Source organism: Diabrotica virgifera, chromosome 2, assembly GCF_917563875.1.
Source record: "Diabrotica virgifera virgifera chromosome 2, PGI_DIABVI_V3a".
NCBI lineage: Eukaryota > Metazoa > Arthropoda > Insecta > Coleoptera > Chrysomelidae > Diabrotica > Diabrotica virgifera.
The window spans coordinates 153,045,675-153,070,058 of record NC_065444.1 but is presented as its reverse complement, the minus strand read 5'-3'; the positions used below and the strand labels follow the sequence as shown (position 1 = coordinate 153,070,058).

General features: G+C 39.1%; 1 protein-coding gene across 1 annotated transcript; it reads right to left on the bottom strand.

Annotated features, from left to right (window-relative positions):
* Window positions 1-20,712: 20,712 nt before the first annotated feature.
* On the bottom strand, window positions 20,713-22,032 carry LOC126880835 (arginine and glutamate-rich protein 1-B-like). Its single transcript, XM_050644901.1, has one exon. The coding sequence runs from the start codon at window positions 22,030-22,032 to the stop codon at window positions 20,713-20,715; it is 1,320 nt and encodes a 439-aa protein (XP_050500858.1).
* Between the last annotated feature and the right edge of the window lie 2,352 nt (window positions 22,033-24,384).

Sequence of the window (24,384 nt, the reverse complement as noted above, 5' to 3'; positions counted from 1 at the left end):
GTACTAACAACGGAAGGACTGGTAACAGAATTGCACCCTGGGAAAAAAGACTGCTCGGAAAGATTGAATTACTGCGCAGGGATATTGGTCAAGTCACAGAATATATACGAGGTGTACGAAGTAGAAAAGTCATCAGGAGAGCTGAAGAAATAATACTGAGTACTGCAAGAGACTCAAGATATGATCCAGAAAACAACACAACCCAACAGTGCCTGGATACATTAAAACAAAAACTCTCCGTTTATTCAGGACGACTAAGACGGTACAAAGTGAGTAACAACCGAAAATCCGACAATGCCCTTTTTGAGAATGCTGAGAACGCCTTCTATCGAAAACTCAATTCCACCGTAGAAAATCTTGATAAGTCTTACCCAAGCCAAGAAGAAATTAATGAGTTTTGGGGAAATCAACTTTCCACACCACCTGCTCTTAACAACAATGCTGGATGGATAGAAGATACGACACAGAACTGCCAACACTACACTACTACTCTCTACGAACCCTTCACCACTGAAGAAGTATCAAATATCATCAAAGAGCTTCATAACTGGAAATCTCCTGGACCAGACGGAGTTCAAAACTTCTGGCTTAAGAAGTTTTGGAGTGTCCATGATTGCTTATCAACACTAATTAATAATGTTATTTCTAATCCGCAGTAAACACCATTATTTCTAACTCAGGGAACCACTTATTTAATACTGAAGGATAAAAATAACACCCAAGATCCAGCCAAATACCGCCCAATTACTTATCTTCCAACTTTGTATAAGTTGGTCACATCCTGTGTAGACCGGCCTACCTACCAACACTGTGCACTGAACAATATCATAGAGCTTCAACAGAAAGGATGCGCTAATTGTTCCATGGGTTGCAAAGAACAACTTATCATCGACTCAGTCATTTCTAAGCAAGCATATTCCAAAAAGAAGAACTTATTTACTGCCTTCATTGATTACAAGAAGGCCTTTGATTTAGTACCGCATGAATGGCTTATCGATATATTGAGAATATATAAAGTCGATGATAATATAGTGACATTTTTACAGCATATAATGACAGAGTGGAAGACTAGAATTCACCTTCAAATATCTGGTGAAAATAACATCGAAACTGAAAATATCGCAATCAGCCGGGGCCTTTTCCAAGGAGATTCGTTAAGTCCACTGTGGTTCTGTCTAGCTATGAACCCACTATCTCAGCTATTGAACTCCACTGACGCAGGTTTTAGCATCAAAAATAACAACAATGTGGTGGCGAAGCTTAATCATCTGTTGTATATGGATGATTTGAAATTAATGGCTTCCACTCGAAACCAACTAGATGAGATGCTAAGAACTGTAGAATCCTTTTCAAATGACATTAGTATGCACTTCGGACTAGACAAGTGCCGTGTTTTAAATACAGTCAGAGGAAAAGTACAGCCCGGTGGATTCGATATGCAAAATGGCCAGAATATCGAGGCCATGGGTGAAAACGATATGTATAAATATCTTGGAGTAAAGCAAGCGCGGAAAATTGACCATAAGCAAATGAAAACTGAGATAACTGCGGAGTTTATACGAAGAGTAAAACAGCTGCTTCGTTTACACCTTAACAGTAGACATTTGTTTAAGGCACTAAACACATACGCATGTTCCGCGCTTAGCTATTCGTTTGGCATTGTTAAGTGGACAAAAACGGACATAGAGAATCTTCAGCGAGAAGTAAGACCACACCTCACAAATGCACAAAAACATCATCCTAAAAGTGCAGTGGAAAGAACAACATTACCACGGAATCTAGGAGGAAGAGGACTTATGGATATAGGTGAGCAATTAGATAAACAAATTGCTAATTTAAGAAATTATTTTCAGTTGCAAGCTGAGACATCTACTCTACATCGCGCTATTTGCGCAGTAGATGACACAACACCGATCAAACTGAGGGAACCAGAAATGCGCATAAACCACCTCACTAAAGACAAAAAAATGCGCACCTGGATGGGTAAACCTCTGCACGGGAGACATCCCAATGAGGTCAGCTAAGACTATGTCGACAATACAGTGTCGAACTATTGGTTGACATCAGAAAAGATGTTCCCTGAAACGGAGGGTTCATTACTGGCCATTCAGGATCAGGTTATACCAACTAGAAATTACCTGAAATATATCATCAAAGACCCTCAGGTTCAAAACGACAGATGCCGATATGGATGTCAAGCCCAAGAAACCATTTAACATATTACAGGGGGCTGCCAGGCATTTGCTGCAACTGAATACAAGGAACGGCATGACGCAGTGGGAAAAATCCTTCATCAGGAGATAGCTGTCAAGCTGGGACTTCTCCAAACGGACGATCTCCCGTATTATCAATACGTCCCTGAGAGTATGCTTGAGGATGGCAACTACAAGCTATACTGGGACCGCACTGTGCTCACAGACCAAACAGTGGCACATAATAGACCAGATCTCGTACTAGTTAATAAATTAACAAAACAAACAACACTAATTGATGTGGCGATACCTAACAACAATAATCTACGTAGTAAATTTACTGAAAAGATCGCCAAGTACAGAGATCTGGAAATTCAAATACGAAGGCAATGGAGAATGCAAAGTACCCAGACGATACCGATTATCATGTCTACTACTGGAGTCATTCCGAAGACCCTCCTCGAAAGCATAAAAAAGCTGGGTCTTAATGAACATCTTTATAAGACCATGCAGAAAGCAGTACTACTCGCAACGGCCAGATGTGTACGAAAATTTTTGGGAGGTACACCTGCATACCAAGTCACCTAGGGCTCGATAACGCGGAAAGAGTCCCACCAGAGCTCAATCCTTTTGATACCGCAGGTATCTGGGATGAGTCAATTTTCCCCTTAGAGGGAGTGTGAGCCGTATGGCTAAATCTGGAATAAAACAGAAAAACACGTCTTTTCAAAGCAAATGACTTTGTCGTTGATGAAACCTCATCTTTTTTGTAAAATTTTGTAAAGAAAGGCAAAATTTGGATATGTGAGAGAAAATCTCACGCGCAACCACTCGCGTAACAACCTACCTAGCGACCAATGCCGGCTTAAACACCGAAAAATGTCTAAAGGCCTGGTTTGTCTGAACAGATCGGCCCGAAATATTTCTTTAATATAGCACGAAAAAGTACGTTACTGTTTGTCTAATCTTCGGGCTCGGTGGAGGATGATCGTCTATTATTGAAACACCAATAGCACTTAGATAATTTATTGATAGCGACTGACACCAGGGTAGTAGAACCAACCCCGGGAGAACGTAGTTGTACTGATATGTGGCTCGTTCGCGAATTAGTTTTAGTCTGTTATGATGCTACATATTAACTCGTTGAAGTTACTCGAAGGAATCAAGTTAAAGGCACATCTGGCCTGGTTGAGTTGATTCTAATGGATGATTCTAAAAGTATGTTCTCTCTTCTTTGCAACATAAATTGGGTCATAGCCCACACGACAAAAGAACAAAGGTTTTTACTTAATCAGCTAAATTATTGTCCATTGCCGAAAATATTGTTTATGAATTGCAACAATTAAACAAATTAAATAACCGGCACATGTTTAAATATAATAACAAATTCTTTGATGTGATATACGGGGTAATAAATTTATACTGTTCAATATCGGATATAAATTATGAATATTTGATATTTAACATACCGCCCGGCGAAATAAGTAATAACGAGTCGTCAGTACAGAAACGCTAACAATGATAATGATAAAGTATTTATAACATAATAGGTTAATGTACGGTGTGATGTGAAGACACTAGTCTTTGAACAAATTATCACTACTCCAACTGCAACATCTTAGGTAATAATATCAAAATTTAATCAAAATCAGAATTTAAATCAACAACATTCAAGTCAAAGTTCAGGTTAGGTAAAGGTAAATGAAAAGGTATTGAGTGGGGTAGATGTTTCAATGTGTTAAGTATTGTATTATTATTGTATTCTCTTAATATTATAATCGTACTGTAGTATTAGTTATTTTATTATTAATATTATCGAATAGTGCGACGAGCTCTCGTTCTATTTTTAAATCGATACGTAGTGTGTTTGTGTTATTGTAGATACCGTTGTATTTTATTACATAACATGTCAGCTGAGTTTTTGTAAACTCGGTTTGTATTATCTAATAAATACGAAATATTTCGAACTACGTAATCCGGAATAAAAGACCATGTCTAATCTTCGGGCTCAGTGGAGGATGATCGTCTGTTATTGAAACACCAATGGCACTTAGATAATTTATTGATAGCGACTGATACCAGGGTAGTAGAACCAACCCCGGGAGAACGTAGTTGTACTGATATGTGGCTCGTACGCGAATTAGTTTTAGTCTGTTGTGATGCTACATGTTGACTCGTTGAAGTTACTAGAAGGAATCAAGTTAAAGGCACATCTAGCCTTATTGAGTTGATTCTAATGAATGATTCTAAAAGTATGTTCTCTCATGTTGGCAACATGAATTGGGTCACAGCCCACACGACAAAAGAACAAAGGTTTTAACTTAGTCAATTAAATTATTGTCCATTGCCAAAAATATTGTTTATGAATTGCAACAATTAAACAAATTAAATAACCCGCACATGCTTAAATATAATGACAAATTGGTTGATGTGATATACGGGGTGATAAATTTATACTGTTCAATATCGGATATGAATTATGAATATTTGATATTTAACACTGTTTCCATTAAAAACCAATATAATATGTGAAATTATTAAGAACGGTTTGTATAAAAGATCGGATCAAAATTTTGGAAAGGTGTACGATTGTTCGTAAACAATAATAGTTCGTTTCAATCAAACACATTTTGATTTTAACGATTCAAGAACGGCACATATTTACAGAAAATTTGTATTCTATATAAAATTTATATTTTTTTGTTAGTACAGACTACCTTAAATGTCTTAAAGATGTCCATCAGTAAGAAATGTCATAAATTAGAGTTACCTGCACTAGAGGATGAAATATTAATAGAAAAAGTTAAAGAAAATCCTCTGTGGTATGCAAAGCAACTGAAAATTTACAACTTTTCTTTGTGGGAAATAGATCCTGTATATTTGTTTGTAGATTGCAAAGTTATTTCCTCCTCTACATCATACAGTACCTACAATATGGAACAGTTGCGGAGTTAAACGAAAAAATTCTTTGAACTTGGTATCACTGTCCACAAGATGATTTAATAGCAACACTTCGTAAAGAATTTTTTGGATCTATTCTCAAAAATTTTGAGACCTATTTCCAATACATCTAATGCAGACGCATTGTCGTCATCATTTTCATCTTCTGAGACCATAGAAATCAACAAAGTCATGTCTGCATCCTTTTGTCTGCAATCAAACTTTTGGCGTAGGGGTCATACTGAACAAACGTGCAAAATCAACGGTCATAACCTTCGACCCAATAAGCCCAAGAATATGTAGATTGCGAATAAGGGGCAAGATCTTTAACTACAGTATTATCAGTGTCCATGCTCCGACTGAAGACAAAGAAGACGAGGAGAAAGACTTATTTTATGAGAAAGTGGGAAGCACCTATAACTAGGAAATGTCAGGACAATGACATAAAAATTATTATAGTTGATCTTATGCTAAAGTTGGTCAAGAATTAATCTGCAGACCAACTATTGGCGAACATAGTCTCCATACGGTCAGTAACCAAAATGGCTTACGGCTGATTGAACTCGCGGCATCGCATCGTTAGGAACGGTGGTAGTAAGTACGTGCTTTCCACATAAAAACAACAATAAAACCACATGGCAATCGCCAGACTACCAGACGGCCAAACCAAGAACCAAATTGACCAAGTACTTATAGATAGTCGACATTTCTCCGATGTACTGGACGTAAGAGCATGTAGAAGTGCTAATATAAACTCCGATCATTACCTTATAAAATCAGAACTCAGAGCACGCATATCTAACGCAAAACAAGCTCACAGCACAAAATCCACAAAATATAATACTGAGGTGCTAAAATCTGAAACTGCTAGAGCTACTTACATGAAAATCTTAAGAAGCGTCCGCATTCATAAATATTTTGTGCGTACCAGCTGTTCAACGCAAATATTTGCGTGCTCGAAGTAAATTGTGCTAGTATGGACGTGTTCGTCGCATAAATCGGACGCAAGAATTTTCGACGTACACGCTCCATCGGTTATCGTTTTCGAGCGAAGATCAAATGATTTGAGCACCGCGTCCTCACCGGTAAAAACTTGCGAAGCTAATTCTTGCGACGAACCATTAGTTCAATACGCACGAAATATTTACCAATGCGGACGCCCCATTAGACGAAGCGTTATCAAACATCGATGAAAATTTAGGTATAGAAGAGCATTGGACTAAATGTAAAGAAGCCCTGCACACAGCGACTGACAGTGTATTAAAACCCAGCAAGACTGGTTGGACAAAGATTGGTTTGACGAAGTTAATACATATCTAACCAACAAAAAAATGAAGTAGATAAGAGACTACAGCAGCGTAGAACTAGATCAACTCTCGAACATTATGAAAATTTTAGAAGAGAAGAAAAGAGAATGTTTGGAAGAAAAAAGAAAGAACAATACGAACACGCTCTAAACTTAAACGGAATTGTTCACTACCACAATGGAAAAGATTCACGAAAATTCTACCAACAGATAAACAGAGGCAGAAAAGAATCCAAACCCAGAATAGTAGCCTGTAAGCTTAGGGACGGCTCTATAATTAGTAACAAGGAACAGATACTAAACAGATGGGTGAAACATTTTGAAGAACTGCTTAGTGGTAATCATGAAGATGGCGAGATGGATGATCCCGTGCTTCAAATAAATGAAGGTGATCGGCAGCCACTTCTCACCGAAGTTGAAATTAGAGAAGCTATCTTAACACTGAAAAATAATAAAGCCCCCGGGTGCCCCCGGTTTGGATAATCTTCCTGCCGAACTTTTCAAAAACGGCGGTAACACCCTGTTGAAACACATGCATAAACTGATAACTGCAATTTGGCAACAGAAAGAAACACCCACAGAGTGTAAGTTGGGTGTACTGTGTCCTCTACACAAAAAAGAGACAAAAAATAGGAGGATAGTAGTGCGGCTTCCGTCTTAATAAATAAACAACGGACCAGATATTTACAGTGAGGCAGATCCTTAAAAAAAACCTAGAGTTTGGCGTTGACACGCTGGACACGCATCACATATTCGTAGACTTCAAAGCCGCATACGACTCAGTTAATAGAGGTAAACTTCTACTTGCTATAGTAGAATTTTAAATACCGCTTTATCTTGTCCAATTAACTGAACGTACAGTCACATGAGAAAAGAGCATGATAAAAATCCAAAATAATTTTTCAAGGCCCTTCCATTGCAAAAATGGACTGAGACAGAGTATATATATTTATGTGTAAGTATATATGACATGTGACTTATAAATATGTTTGAACGTGCGGCGTTGTATTCTGCGCATGTGGGACTTTGGTGTTGAGATAAACATGTGGCCATGTGAGTCTGCCAGGCTGATGGACTATCGTGTCTCTTATTTAACCTGGCATTAGAAAAAATAATTCGAGAATCCCAAATTAATATCGTTAATATCGTATATTAATACTATCTTTAACAAATCAGTATAAATTGTCGGATACGCAGATGACATAGACATCATAGGTAGATCCACAGAATCTCTGACTGAAGCGTTTCGGTCGTTAAGAGCATCTGCACAGAGTATGGGACTAAATATAAATGTTCAAAAGACCAAATAAATGTGTTGCACTAGGTCAGGCAACCCGACACTTACAAGAATAATAATTGACGACCTAGAACTGGAAGGTGTCGGCACCTTCATTTACTTAGGCTCGATGCTAACTAAAGATAAAAATATCAGTGAAGATATTAAAAGAAAAATAGTGCTCGCCAATAAGTGTTACTATGGCTTAAGAAAACCAAAGAAAACCTTAAGAAAGTGTTACTATGCCTCCAAAATACCTAGAAAAATTAAATTGTCTGCCTACAAAACACTAATAAGAACAGTGCTAAAATATGGTTCAGAAACTTGGTCACTTACACAGAATAACCAAGGACTGCTCAAACCTTTTGAGCGAAAAATCTTAAAACGAATATATGGAGGCATAAAAGAACAAGGCTTGTGGCGCAGACGTTACAATTTTGAGTTGTATAGAAGTTTTGGACAACCTGACGTTGTAAAATTCATTAAGGTAGCACGCCATAGATGGATAGGTCATGTAATCAGGCGAGAGAAAGATGCCACAGTCAGAGAAAAGTTTTTGACCGAAGAGGGCCGATAAGACAACGAGCAAAAGGAAGACCGACACTTATACTAAATTTACAATAAAGATGCAGTAGAAATAAACAAAGCAAGACACGTTAAATGCTACTAGGAGTACTACCGAATCATAATTTACAATGTATAAACTTTGGAAATCGTGATTTGGGATTTACAATGTATATACAGTGTAAATTCGTTTTCCAAATATATCGCCCTGTAAACAGGTTCTCATTCAGCCTCTTTTTCTAGTGGTTTTTATATAGTCCGAGAAATGTAAATTTGCAATACAACATTATGTATTTATGTTGGCAAGTAATAAATGATAAAGATTTGTTTGTATAATACTGCTCGAATTTATTTACATTTGTACAACGACTTCTTTACAAGTAATTTATTAACAATAGTGCATAATATGTCTATAAATATTCAACGTGTGGTCAGATTTATCAGTATACGAGATATATACAGGAATGAGAAATAAAAAAAATGAGTACTCAGAAATGTTTTTTTGTTTAAATAGTAATTAAAATTGTTCTATACATAATTTATTTCTGACATACCCCAATGTCTTCAACTTTTTATTTAATGAAGTACTCAACTCTGAGATGAACCACAATAATTTTAGTAAAAAACGTAAAGGTTCAAATATTGGACGCGTTTCTGCTCAATACGAGCCATCATCAGCAATCACATAAAAAACTATCAAATACATTATAAGTAAATAGAAAAATAAGTAACACCTATTTTATTTTCCAGATATCCATAAGATGTCCCTGTTAGCCAATGTTAAGCGGCGTATTAAGGCTGATATCATTTCAGCGCAGTCTGTCCTGTACGAAGAACTACTCAGTACAGAGCTGCCAGTACCGCCCAGTCTAATACCAGCATCGATATAGGTTCATTATATCCTTAACTTATCCTAATCCATGATAAAATTCTAATAGAAGCAACGACTGTCAAAATCAATCAGAAGAAGTGCAATGAAGAAAAAAGGAATGGGAAAATTCCTTTCATACTGTAATATCTTAAAGGTATTAGTCAGAAAAGCATACGCTTAGATATTCTACTATTCCATAATTATGTAAAAGTTTCGTTTTGTGTTTACAAAACAGCAACAGTTCACATCTGTGAAAGACAAAAGTGCTCTTAGAAAGAAACAGTTTTACTGGAGAGTACCCATTGATAGAAAACACAACACATCCAAGCAAAATGAAAAGAGCAACTTAATACAAAAGGTACATAGACGAAAGTTTTATCTACATTTTACTATGCGATCCATTATTTTGTTTACATTAAAAGCGCAATAATATAATTTGGCATTTAGCACTAAAAACAATGTAATAAATCGATTTTTATATACAACACCTAGAGACTCGCAACTTCTGGCACTGTGTTCGGGATATCAGGAAAGTCTTCTATAGAAAAATGGGTGGAAACGAATTATTATTGCAAGTGCGTAAAATGCACCCATAGGTGCAAAAACATGTCAAAATAAGGCATGTCATCTTCAGGAGTTTCAAAGGTTTTCGGCCTTGAATGCATGAAAATGGAGTATTAGGCAGCCTTTGGGGTTACTGAAGACGAGTAGCCATCACACCCGACCCCTGGACAACCCGGTGTCCAAGGTCACTGCTAAGGTATGTTATCTTCTGGAGTTTGGAGAGTTTTTGGGCACCAGGTGCACCGGGGAACGGTTTTGAAGGCGGATTCTTGTTCAGCGGCCACAAAAACCCCGAATAATACCTTTGAAGCAATTTTGTGCTAAAACCCCTCGAAACTTCAGATGACGTGCCTTAGCGGTGAATCTGGGCAAAAGGTTTTCCGGTGGTCGGTTCTGATGGCCTATGGGTCTTCAGCGACCTCAAATACTTCGAGTAAAAAATATGGCCCTTAATACTGTTATTTTGACAGGGTTATGCGCTTTTAGAAGCATTTTATGCACTTTAAAATACAACTATGCATTTTCACTCATTTTTCTATAGGTAGTATACTTTCTCCTGACATGATCCTGAACACAATGCAAAAAGTTGCAACTCTCTATGTGCTGTATTTAAAAATCGATTTATTTTGTGCTAAATGCCGTGACATAAAAGAATCATATCATTGTATATCACTGTTAAACATTCACATTCATATTTTAAGTTTGATATGCACTTGTTATTGAACGATATTAAATGCTATAAATCATTTGGTGCAATGAAAAGAATACATGGAAAAATCATTTGTCATAAAAGTGTACAATACTACAAAAGTATTTTGTATGAATCTAAATTTGAAAGTTGTCTTAAACGAAGGAGGAAAAAAATACGATGCCTAAATCTACATAAAATAATCGAATACTTCAATATCCCTAACCTTTTAATTAAACATAGTTTCATAAGTTATAGGTCTGGATCCCGCGTATGAAAAAAAAAGTTGATTAATAGCAAGCTGAAAATTTGTTAATAGATTAATGGTGTCTAGTCGGACAAACTTTGATATATGGGAACACTGGAACAGGGGCAGTTTTAATTGTGGAACAGCTTAAAAATTTGGAACGGTCAGACCACGAAAACGGCACATTTATTTTGTCCGACAGAACAGACTTAAACTCTCCGAACAGAGATTAAACTCTCATGCAAAAATCAGACTGCTATTTATCACTTGTCATAATTCCTGTCATTTGACATATTCTACATGTTCCACTCATTAAAACGCCCATTTGGTGATAAATAGCAGTCTGATTTTTGCATGAGAGTTTTATCTCTGTTCGGAGAATTTAAGTCTGTTCTGTCGGACAAAATAAATGCGCCGTTTTCGTGGTCTGACCGTTCCAAATTTTTAACGTGTTCCACAATTGAAACTGCCCCTGTTCCAGTGTTCCCATATATCAAAGTTTATCCGACTAGACACCCTTAAGCTATTAACAAATTTTCAGCTTGCTATTAATCAACTTTTTTTTCATACGCGGGACCCAGACCTATTATGCATCGCCTAAAATTATGCTCATTTTCGTAGCTGAATTTTTCATGAACAGATTAACGGATTCCGCTATTTTTTTTTAAATATTTTAGATTTTTTTTTTGGTATTTGCACACTTGGGAAAAGGTTTATTCAACTCCTTTATTGTACTTATAACGGGTGGAAGACAATAGACGGAGAGCTAGAGGCGAGAAATCATTGACATAAGTAATATGGAGTTTGGCATGTGAAATGTGTCTATTGTATATTGATAACTATGACCCCTTTCAGGCTGACACCTCAGTGGATACAGGAAGTAGCAATAAGGGATGAAAGGGGAAAGTTGGTGCAGTCATTAAATGTTTTCACCTTCTATTTTGTTAAACCTCCATCGATTTGCATGAAAATTGGTGAGTAGTTAAAGCATAACCCAAGAAACAAAACTGATATGGTGCCAACGTGCGCTTTTACCCTGGGGGTGGATGCCACCCCTTCTCGGGGGTGAAAACTATTTTATTAAAAATAACCCCACTAATCGATAGAGGGACAAATTTTAAGCAAAAGTTGTTACTTCTAATTATTAAAATAAATCAATACTTTTTGAGTTATTAAAGATCAAAGATTTGAATTTTTCGTGAAATAAATGCATGATGTAAAGCGATTTTTCGTGAATAATTCAAAAACTGTAAGTTTTATCAAAGTAGTTATTACCAAAATTGAAGATATTAAAAAATAAAAGAGATTTATTATTCGAAAAACCTTTGAGAATTAATAAAAAGTGAATTATAGATGGTGGTTGAGATGGAATGTATATTTTTTTCGGTTAGTACCCAAATCTAAGTATTCAAGCTCAAATAACGGGAAAACGGAGGTCCATGTCACCAGCCCCCTCTTTTTCGATTTGAGGGTAAAAAAAAAGCTCATTCGTTTGTATTGCGTTAGTACTGGATTGTATCACCCTTCATTTGTTTGTACTGCCCCCACCCTTTTAAATCTACCTGGAGGGGCTGGTGACATGCCATCCCCCCCTTTTTCGATTTGAGGGTCAAAAAAAAGCTCATTCGTTTGTATTGCGTTAGTACTGGATTGTATTACCCTTCATTCGTTTGTACTGCCCCCACCCTTTTAAATCTGCCTGGAGGGGCTGGTGACATGCCATCCCCCCCTTTTTCGATCTGGGGGTCCGGGATGGGTATGTTCGTTTGTACTGCGTTAGTATCGGATTGTATCGCCCTTATTTTGTTTGTACTGTCCCCACCCGTCTAGATTGGCCTGGGGGGGCCAGTGACATGCTACCCTCTACTCTGCACTTTTTGCCTTCTGAATGTCGAAAATAGGCTATTTCGTTTGTACTGCGTTAGTACTGGATTGTATCACCCTTCATTCGTTTGTACTGCATCCACCCTTTTAAATCTGCCTGGAGGGGCTGGTGATATGCCATCCCCCCTTTTTCGATATGAGGGTCCGGGATGGGTATGTTCGTTTGTACTACGTTAGTATCGGATTGTATCGCCCTTATTTTGTTTGTACCGCCCCCACCCGTCTAGATTGGCCTGGGGGGCCAGTGACATGCTACCCCTCTACTATGCATTTTTTGCCATCTGAATGTCAAAAATAGGCTATTTCGTTTGTACTGCGTTAGTACTGGATTGCACCGCCCTTATTTTGTTTGTACTACCCCTACCGTTCTACATTTAAAACAGAGAAGGATTAGTGCTAGGAGTAAGGACACAAAATCAGCCAAACCTTGCACATAGTAACACCGCGGGTGTAAAATTTGGTAAATTCGTCAAAAATGAAACGAATTAAATTTTGAAACTGAAAAACAGGCTTGCAAGCCACTCTCAACGGGGAATGGAAATTTACCCCCTCAGATGGATCTCGGAGTAGTAGCGATTTGAAAAATGGTACATGTATTTGTTGGAGATATTTTGAACACCATGTTCAATCAGAAATCAGAGCAGCGACCTTGTCTTTTCCTACTAGGAAGAAATTTATCCATCCCCTCAATAAATTTTACAGTTTCAGACGCTATCGATATGAAAATCAAAGATCTTATGCGGCGCATTCCGAAATGCACTCTTCGTTGTACAATTTCAACCTCTCTGGATAACTGATTAACTGAAACATACATACGGCAGAATTCATTGGAATCGAACATTATTAAAAGTATTTGGAACATTAAATGAAAAATTCCCACAATCAATATCTTTCTTACCATCTAATGTCAGAGACCAGATAACAATAATTGCCGCTGCTATGTTATGGCAATTTGGTTTCTACAAAGGTTTGTATTGTTCGTTTATGACTGCAATAAGATTCAGAATTTCCGTATTTCATTTGTAAAATAAATATAGTGTCAAAAACTTGCTTATACATTTGACGCACTGTCCGTCAACGTGTTAATTGACTCTACCGATTCAGTGCCAAAACGAGACATTTTTATAGAAAAATATTTGCAAGTATATTAAATGCCAAACTGACCTATTAAATAAACAATGACATTGCAATTTTCGATTTCTACTATGAAATTATCTCTGTATAGGCCAGGGCGGATCTGTTTTGAGGTGGATGTGAGAGGTGGCATTCCGATTTTTGCAGATAAAATTAGGTGACAACTTCAGTAATTATAATTGACTTATGCTCCTTCTTAAATATGTTTGGAACATTATTAAAAAAATTTGAATTTTTAAGAATTTCGAAAAACATCGATTTTTTTCAACTTTCATTGCTTGTAACTTAAAAACGATTCATTTTGGAACAAAGTCATAGGGAAATAAAATAAAGATAATTGAATTTTGTATGATATACGACAGGACTGGTATAAAATATCTTAAATGATTATCCTTTCTGAAAAATAGCAATAAATACAAAATAAGAAGGCAAAATAAGCCTCTTTTTCAGTTTACATGGTTCCCATTGTTTTCATTCTGGTGGGATATGTTATATGCCATTAGAGTGAAAACTTAGTTTTTTGTTAGCAGTTGCCGCTAGGGCATCTATGCCATTTCGTTCGTTGCAATTCGGGACTGCACGCTGGGGTTTGTTTTGGTTGGATCGGGGAGAGCAGCATATGTGCCTCCTGATGAGAGACTAATAAGTTTCGAAACCGGTAGAGGTGCTTGCAGCACTCTCTGATTGGACTGGAATATGGTTCGGCTGTATTTTCGTTTTGCAACGAAATTGAAAATGGTTATTCATTTTTGAAGCCTCTTTTTATTCAATGTTTTTCAACCACTTTGGTTGCACTTAGAACCTTCGTATTTTACTTAGAAAATTCTTACAACATACTCAATCCGTCCACCAAATTTCATTAAAATCGACATAATAGATTTTGCATAATAATTTTGCAATCCAAATTTTTTTAGAAAAAGTTCAAATTTTTTAAAAACTTTCTGAACAAAAAGTAGACCTGTTAGAAGTTTCCTAATTTTTTTACGTATCGAGAGGTACTTTACCAATCCAATACAATTTACAAAATTAAAATCGGATTATTTAAGCGGTTTCAGCACTGTTTTAAGGATATAAACAATTTTTTTGCTTATAAACAAATATAGTGAGGACGTTTGAGTTGGAATAAATTCATTTTCTCGAGAATGGGCAACTCTGGAGATAAATTCCTAAACAGGTCGATTTTTATATTTAAATTATAATTTTTGGGATATCTATCATACTACTAACGTCATCCATCTGAGTGTGATGACGTAATCGATGATTTTTTTAAATGAAAATGTGGGTCGTGTGCTAGCTTATTTGAAAGATTATTCAATTCTCTATTTATTACATAATTATTTATACAGGGTGCCCAAATTTTTTTTTAATTAATTGAGACAAACAGAAGAAATAATTTAATTTAGTTAATTCGAGATACATTTTACTGTTGTCCTAAAACAGAAAAAAATGTTTATTTGATAAATGACAGAAAAATGAATTTATTCGTATTTATTAACTCAAACGTCCTCACTGTATTTGTTTATAAGCCAAAAAATTGTGTATATCTTTAAAGCATTGCTGAGGCCGATTAAATAAACCAACTTAAGTTCTGTAAAGTGTATTTGATAGGTAGGGCGTATCTTTATATGTAAAAAAATTAGCAAACTTCTAAATCATGGTCTACTTTTTGTTCAGAAAGTTTATAAAAAATTTTAACTTTTTAAAAAAAATTTAGATTGCAAAATTATTATGCAAAATCTATTAAGTGTATTTTATAGTCGTATATCATAACAAATTCAATTATCTTTATTTTATTTCCCTACGACTTTGTTCCAAAATGAATCGTTTTAAAAACGACTGAAAAGTTGAAAAAAATCGATGTTTTTCGAAATTTTTAAATATTTGAATGTTTTTATTAATGTTCCGGACATATTTGAGAAGGAGCATAAGCCAATTATAATTACTGAAGTTGTCACCTAATTTTATCTGCAAAAATCGGAATGCCACCTCTCACATCCACTTCAAAACAGATCCGCCCTAGTCTATACAGCGATAATTCCATAGTAAAAAATCGAAAATTGCAATGTCATTGTTTATTTAATAGGTCAGTTTGGCATTTCATATATTTGCCAATATTTTTCTATAAAAATGTCTCGTTTTGGCACTGAATCTATAGAGTCAATTAACACGTTGACGGACAGTGCGTCAAATGTATAAGCAAGTTTTTGACACTATATTTATTTTGCAAATGGAATACGGAAATTCTGAATCTCATTGCAGTCATAAATGAACAATACAAACCTTTCTAGAAAACAAATTACCATAACATAGCAACGGCAATTATTGTTATCTTTTTTTTTTTTTTTTTTTTTTTTTGGGAGGTGAGAATCTTCAAAAGACCGTCTGGGAAGGTGTCCCAGGTGTGTCGGATTCGATCCGTCACGCTTCACCGTGCCGAACCGCCTACCGACTAAACTCACCTCCTCTTCCTCCAGCCGACAGGTCTGGAACCGCTCTTGGCGAGCATGTCTGACCCGTCGACCTTACTCATAACTCCCCCCGGGCACCCTCTGCGTGCACTCCGTAGATTAAGCGGCCACCCAGCCGCCCCGTCCCGCACACACCCCGCACAAAGACCGGTCGGTGAAGACGACCGTCCCGTGCAGCCCATGTGCGGGTGGGGCGACCGGGGTGCCCCCAATCAAACATGAACTAGCAAAAGGATACCAGTCGACAGTTACGAGCAACTCCAAACATTCGTGCTTTCATCAATTCGCACTCACACTCATACCCATTCATTCTACAGTTAACAGGAAGCAGTCAGTGAGGTTGGGTGTAAAAATCCTCCCCCACTACCTGATACAAAACAAAAAACAGACTAAAACAAGACAAAACAGAAAGTAAACAAAACAATACAAAGGCGGTCAGCATGGGTTAGATGTAAAAGGTCCTCCCCCTGCTGACTACCGCTTACAACACGCAACACATTTGAGTAATAAAATTGATTTAAAATGATAAATATTGTATAAATAAGATTGAAGAAGTAAATAAGAAGATAAAACAAGATAAAATAAATAAATAAGTAAAACTAGTTAAAATAAGACAGACAGCGCAGGTTGGATGTAAAGGATCCTCCCCCCACTGGCTGCCATCTGCGACACAAAAATAAAAACGTTAAAAAAATAAATAAATAGACGGTCATCCCGCTTGCAGTCGCCTCTCTTTCTCCTCTTTGTGCTTCATTGTCTTCGTGACAAAAGCAATGATCAGGTCGAAGTCTCTCTTGCTATTGATAGCTTTATCAATTAGCTCGTGAGGCTCGCCTAGAGGGGATCCCAGTCCCAGCTGCAGCTCGGTACGTCCCGCCTGGTATGCAGGGCACACGAAGACGACATGCTGCGCGTCATCCACTACTCCACACTTAGGGCATAGATCGTCCATGGTTTTCCCTATACGATGAGTAAACTTCCTGAACGATCCATGTCCCGTCAAAAATTGTGTGAAATAGTAGCCGACGCGCCGATGCCGGCACTCGTACCACCTCACCACATCTGGAATCAGGGATCTCGTCCAGGCCGCCTTCTCGACTTCGGCTGCCCATTCCCTCTGCCACATCTCTAGACTTCTTTTCCTTTCTTGTGGACCTGAACCTATTGCCCCGTTGCCCCTCTGGTACATTCGGACTCTTTCTCTGGCCAGGATGTGCACCGGTACAGACCCAGCCACCACCTGTAAGGCAATGGTTGATACGGTTCTATACGCGCTGCACACCCTGATCAGAGGTTTCCTTTGTGTCCTAAGAAGCACGTCTTTATACTTTTTCATTCGAAGGACCTCGTGCCACACTGGGGCTCCGTATAAAACTATGGATAAGATGGATTGTGCCATCACTATTCTCTTCTGGGATCCAGGACCCCCTATATTTGGCATAAATTTATTTAGTATAGAGGTCCTTTCTTCTGCCTTCCGACATGCTTCTTGTACGTGTTGTCCGAATTTAAGCTTGTCGTCGAAAATAATTCCGAGGTACTTAACCGTCTTTTGGGGTCTTATTACAGAGCCTTTATATCCAAATATTATGTCATCTCTCTTTCTTGGTCCCCTCAAGATAATGGATTCTGTCTTCTCTACTGCTAACTTTAGATCATTTCTCTCTATCCAATCTGCGGTCTTCTGTATTGCTTCGTTTACTTTTTGTATTATTCCCCTATTCATGTCGTCTTCGACCAGTAGTGCTAGGTCGTCCGCGTATGCAATCGCTCTCACTCCTCTCTGCCTGTTTACTTCTAGTACCCCGTTGTATAGTATATTCCAAAGTAAGGGTCCCAGGACTGACCCCTGGGGTACACCCGCGGTCATTTCTTTCTTCTTTTTCTTCGATATGCATACGGTTCTTTCAGATAGGTAGTCCTTTATTATGTTGGACACATACTCTGGAGCCCCAAATTCGACTATTCGGTCTACTATGTGACCCCAGTTTGCTGAATTAAAAGCATTTTTTATGTCCAACAGAACAAGGACCACCCATCTTTTTTTACTTGCTTTAGCCGCGTCCCTTATCCAGGTCGCGGCATCGACTGTCGATTTACCTTTTCGAAATCCATATTGTTGATTTGATAGCACTCTTTGATCTTCCAACACGCCCTCCAGCCTCTTCTTGATAAGCCCTTCGTAGAACTTACCAAGGCAGTCCAGAAGGCATATTGGCCGATAAGAGGCTGCTGAATCGGGGGGTTTCCCAGGCTTTAGGAGTAGAACTAAGTTCGCTTCCTTTAAGTCCCTGGGAAACTCTTGCTTCTGCAGTAGGTCGTTGTATATTCTTCTGATCAAACCTGGTTTCTCCGTTGCTATTATTTTTATTGCCTCTGGTGGCAGCCCGTCAGGGCCGGGAGCTTTCCCTGTCTTCATCTCCTGACCAGCTATTCTAACTTCCTCTTCCGTGAACTCCTCTACCATCGTTGGAAATATCTTAATGAAATTTTGATGATCCTTGGTAGGAAAGAGGAGCTCAGCTGATTCCATCCGCTGGTCTTCGTCGAGTCTATATGGGGCGATTATTTTCAGCGTCTTCATAGTGATCTTGTACGCATCGCCCCATATATCTTCGTCCAATGCTTTTATCAGGGTCTGCCACTTTTCTTTTTTCTCTTGTTTTATTTTTTTATTTAAAGTTTTCTTTAGATCTTTATATATTTCCTTGAGCTCGAGGCTGCCCTGGCTTCTCGTATAATTCCTTCGAGCTCTGAGGCATCTCTCCCGTAGACCTTCTATCTCATCCGTCCACCAGTAGGGGGATTTTTTATTATCTTTTCTCTTCACGGTGGCCAAATTTGCTGCACTTTGCAGTGCTCTTCTCAGTTGGCCAAGGTCAGAAATCTCTTGTTCATTAATTTTCCTGACCTCCGATAGGTACTTGGTTTTGTTAAAATAAATCTCCGTGTGTCCTATCGGCCGCCTTATTCCCCCTTTAACCTTTATTTCGTATTGTATATACCGGTGGTAGGTGAATAACTGATCGTCAAGGATATCCCAGCCGTGCACTCTCCTGGATAGCCCTTCACTCGCGAACGTAATATCAATGTGTGTTCGGCTGACCCCCCTTACGAATGTTGGTTTGTTATTGTTTAATACTTGGAGGCCAGCCTGGGCTATCCATTCATTCCATATTTCCCCCTTTCTGTCGTTTATGGGGGCACCCCACAACCTCGATTTCGCGTTAATGTCCCCGGCGATCATCACTTCTTTTTCGTTCGTGGCGGCGCTCATTATTTCATCTACAATTGCTTTGTATCTTATCATAGGGATATTTGGGGACACGTAGCATGCCAGCAGGCTGAAATCCCTCAGTTTGATGAGGATATGATTTCCTCCCCTGACAATACCACGCACCCCCAAACCCCTATTTCTAAAGAGCACCGCCACATTCTTCCCATTATCCTGGACCCAACCACCGGCTGATGTTATTTTTTTGTTCGGTTCCGGGACGATGAGCAAGTCTATTTCTAGCTTGCAGGCTTTTGCGTGGACAAGGTCGTGTGCTCGGCGTGCCCTGCCCACGTTCACCTGCAATATCCGTATACCAGGTTGATCCTTGAGGTCCACTTTGGTTCAGTTCCCAGAGGTCGTTTCTGCGTCGGACTCACGTCTTTCGAAAAAATTAAAAAGCATAAAAGCTAAAACAAATAAATAAATTAATATAAATAAAATAAATAGATACGGTATATAGATAAAATATGTAAAAGTAAAAGAATTCAATAAATAAAAGCGGTTTAGTAAAATTGAAATAATAGAGTAAAATAGAATAAATAAAATAAATAAAATAGATAAAATAGATAAAATAAATTTTAAAGATATAAAATAACACCTAGGTGGGCTGTATATGGGCCCACCTTCGTTTTCCAGGGAGTCTATTTTATGTTTGGTCAGTTCGTTTTAGGGGTTCCCCTCTCCTCCCCTACCGTATACAAGGGCTCGGTACGACGGACAGGCCATCCTGTCCATCCTATGCCCTTCTTCTTTGCATACCGAGCAGTACGGTTTATTACCGCAGCTTGCAACGGTATGTCCCGTTTGGAGACAATTATAGCAGCACGCCGCCCTGCTCTCTTCCTTGCAATCGTAAGTGTTGTGCCCGAACTTTAGGCACTTAAAACACCTAACTGGGTTGTGTCTCTCCATTATTGGACACACAACCCACCCTATTTTTATTGAGCCGTACCTTCTCAGCTCTTCCGCTATGGAGGGGCGTACGGCTATCGTAGCTACCTGCTCCCCATATCTGTTTGTTCGTAGAACCTTGACTTCTATCTCTCTCTCAGGAACGCCTGTATAGCTCTTTATCATTTTCTTTAGAGTTTCCTCACCAACCCCAGGGTCCAACCGCGTAATCGTGAAGAAAGTCTCTTTTCTTCTGATTGCCGTGTCCATCCCGTTCATTTTGCTGTCCAGTTCAGCCCTCAACTTCTCCGCAGCCCCTCTTCCCTTTAACTTTACAAGGAGATCTCCCCCATTCGTTCTTTTTAACTTCTCCACTTGTAGACCGATTTTTCCAATGTCGATTTTTTCTCTCATTTCGCTAAGAACTTCGTTATATTTTTCCCCCCCATCTTTATAAGGAGGGCTTCTTCTTGTTCTGACTTCTTCTCTACCTCGAGTTCCTTCCCTCTTACTATCATCTCCCATGAGATACTTTCCCTCCGCCCCACATATTCGAGGGCTTTCCTTATGATCTCCTTGTTAAGGTCGTTACCGGCTACGACCCGTACAACCTTTGGTGTTTCATCCATCTCTTTCTTAATTTTAGTTATAGCCTTTTCTGCTAGGTCGTATATATCGCCACCACTTTCTTTTTCTATTCCAGCGACGAACGTGTACCAAATTGTTTTTTTATTTTCTTTCCTCCTAAAGTTCTCAAGGAATTTGATTTCTCCCTCGTTCACTTCCTCTAGTGTTTCTGCCAGATCCTCTCCCACGTCCTTTATTATATTTTCTACCCCCTTGTCCTTCGCATCCTTTTTTGTTACTATCAGACATGTTTTCTTCTCGACCGTTTCTCGTAACCCCCCTTGTTCCCAATTTGTCTTTATATATGCTTTCTCCTCCCATTTGCTATTACATATACTCATGAAGGTTTTTTTTCCTCCCCCCATGTTTAGAGCCCTTTTAATTTTTTCTTGCTCTTCTCTCTGTCTTTCTTGTTCCACTTTTAGCTTACAGTGATCGCATTTTACTTCTTTTTGTGTTTTTTCGGCTATACTGTCGTCTTCTTTTTTGTTGTTAGTGGATTTTATGACCCCTAACAGTTTTTTTAATTCCGTATCCATCTCCACCTTTTCCCCCTTTTTTTCGCTTAGGTTAGTAAATATCTCTATTAGTTTTATATTTAACTCTTCGAGTTTCCTGTTTATTTTTTGTTGTTTGGTTTCGTTAGGAAACTTAATACTCTCTTCCAGTCTCTCCCTCTTCAGATCATTTATTCTCTCTAGACTGTCCCCTTTCCTTTTCTTCTTATTCATGGTTTCATCATCAAGCAAGAAAGAGGCTAACACCCTCTCCTGAATATTTTGCCATCCTTTTTCTATTTTTTCCACTTCCTCTTGTGATCTTTCCTCCCCTATCTCATCGTCATCATTTTCACTGCTTTCCAGCATTTCATCCCCTACTAGTGTCGACTGTTTTGGGGCAGTCGACCTGTTCATCTTCTGTTTCTTTTTATGTGAGTTTATGAGCTCCCTCTCAAAACTGTTCATTCCTTCTTCCCATTTCAAGTCGTCAGGCGACTGTTTTTTCCTATTCTCATTTTCCATATCCGTTCCATTGTCCGTGTCTCGCCGATGGTCGTCTTCACTCACCCCCGTCTGTTCAGAATTGTGTTTATTGGTACTCATATAAATTCCCACGAGTTGGGACGTACTATACGTCTGGCGCGGCAGTGCGCCCTTACCACGCCAAGGCTTGGTTACTTCGGGAGGTCGCCAGGTATCCCGAAGGGATCGTTTGTGATGCTCTAACCCTCGCATCTCTCATATCTTTGGCACGATGCCTTCCACCGTGATAGTGGGGATTGTTTTATTGAGGTTTACTCCTCTAGGCTTTTTTTCACGGTTGCTTCCGGACGCAGTGGCAGTTTGTATTCACAGGCTACCTGGAGTTTCCGCGTAACTGCTGCCTCCCCTGTTACGCGGGATTTGGAATGGATGTGTGGTGGGGTAAGACATGACGGCTACTCGAGTGGGTATGTCGAAGAAGTTTTCGAATAGAAATTTGTGATCAGAGCCCGATGGCGGAGCCCCCCGCACACTGCTTTGGGGCCCCCCATCGACCCCCGGTCACAATGCTGAGGTGGACGAGATTAACTTTTAGGGATTAGAGTAGCCGTAGGGAAGTTGGAGGGTGATATACATCTGCTGAAGGCGAAAGGCGTCGCAACTGCTCGCCTCAGTTGCGACGCCTTTTTAGCGTCCAGCGGCGGTGTCCGGCGCTCACCCGGTGCACAGTCGCTGGACGCTGGGACTGTCCTTGGTTTCACCGGTCGTGCTCCCCTCACAACTTTAGGGACCACGATCGGTTACTCGGCCCTCCCACCGTCGTCGAGGTAGAAATACAATCCCAGGAGGGGTTATTATTATTGTTATCTGGTCTCTCGCATTAGATGGTAGGAAAAACATTGATTGTGGGAATTTTTCATTTAATGTTCCAAATACTGTTAGTAATTTTCGATTCCAATGAATTCTGCCGTATGTATGTTTCAGTTAATCAGTTATCCAGAGAGGTTGAAATTGTACAACGAAGAGTGCATTCCGGAATGCGCCGCATGAGATCTTTGATTTTCATATCGATAGCGTGTAAAACTGTAAAATTTATTGAGGGGATGGATAAATTTCTTCCTAGTAGGAAAAGGCCAGGTCGCCCCTCTGATTTCTGATCGAAAATGCTGTTCAAAATATCTCCAACAAATACATGTACCATTTTTCAAATCGGTAGCGTAGAACTACTCCGAGATCCATCTGAGGGTGTAACTTTCCATTCTCCATGGAGAGTGGCTTGCAAGCCTGTTTTTCAGTTTCAAAATGTAATTCGTTACATTTTTGACGAATTTACCAAATTTTACACCCGCGGTGTTACTATAATAGTTTTGGCTAATTTTGTGTCCTTACTCCTAGCATTCATCCTCCCCTGTTTTAAATGTAAAGGGTAGCATGTCACTGGCCCCCCAGGCCAATCTAGATGGGTGGGGGCGGTACAAACAAAATAAGGGCGATACAATCCGATACTAACGCAGTACAAATGAACATACCCATCCCGGACCCCGTGATCGAAAAAAGGGATCCCCCTCCAGTCAGATTTAAAAGGGTGGGGCAGTACAAACGGATGAAGGGTGATACAATCCAGTACTAACGCAGTACAAACGAAATAGCCTACTTTCGACGTCAGATGGCAAAAAGTGCAGATTAGAGGGGTAGCATGTCACTGGCCCCTCCAGGCCAATCTAGACGGGTGGGGGCGGTACAAACAAAATAAGGGCGATACAATCCGATACTAACGTAGTACAAACGAACATACCCATTCCGGACCCCCATATCGAAAAAGGGGGGATGGCATGTCACCAGCCCCTCCAGGCAGATTTAAAAGGGTGGAGGCAGTACAAAAGAATGAAGGGTGATACAATCCAGTACTAACGCAGTACAAACGAAATAGCCTATTTTCGACATTCAGAAGGCAAAAAGTGCAGAGTAGAGGGTAGCATGTCACTGGCCCACCCAGGCCAATCTAGACGGGTGGGGGCAGTACAAACAAAATAAGGACGATACAATCCGATACTAACGCAGTACAAACGAACATACCCATCCCGGACTCTTAGATCGAAAAAGGGGGGGATGGCATGTCACCAGCCCCTCCAGGCAGATTTAAAAGGGTAGGGGCAGTACAAACGAATGAAGGGTGATACAATCCAGTACTAACGCAATACAAACGAATGAGCTTTTTTTTTACCTTCAAATCGAAAAAGGGGGGGATGGCATGTCACCAGCCCCTCCAGGTAGATTTAAAAGGGTGGGGGCAGTACAAACGAACGAAGGGTGATACAATCCAGTACTAACGCAATACAAACGAATGAGCTTTTTTTTTACCCTCAAATTGAAAAAGGGGGGGCTGGTGACATGGACCTGGAAAACGGTGCATTTTATAAAATATATTTACTGAACACTTGTCAAAGTACTCAAGAATACCTATCAAGTGAG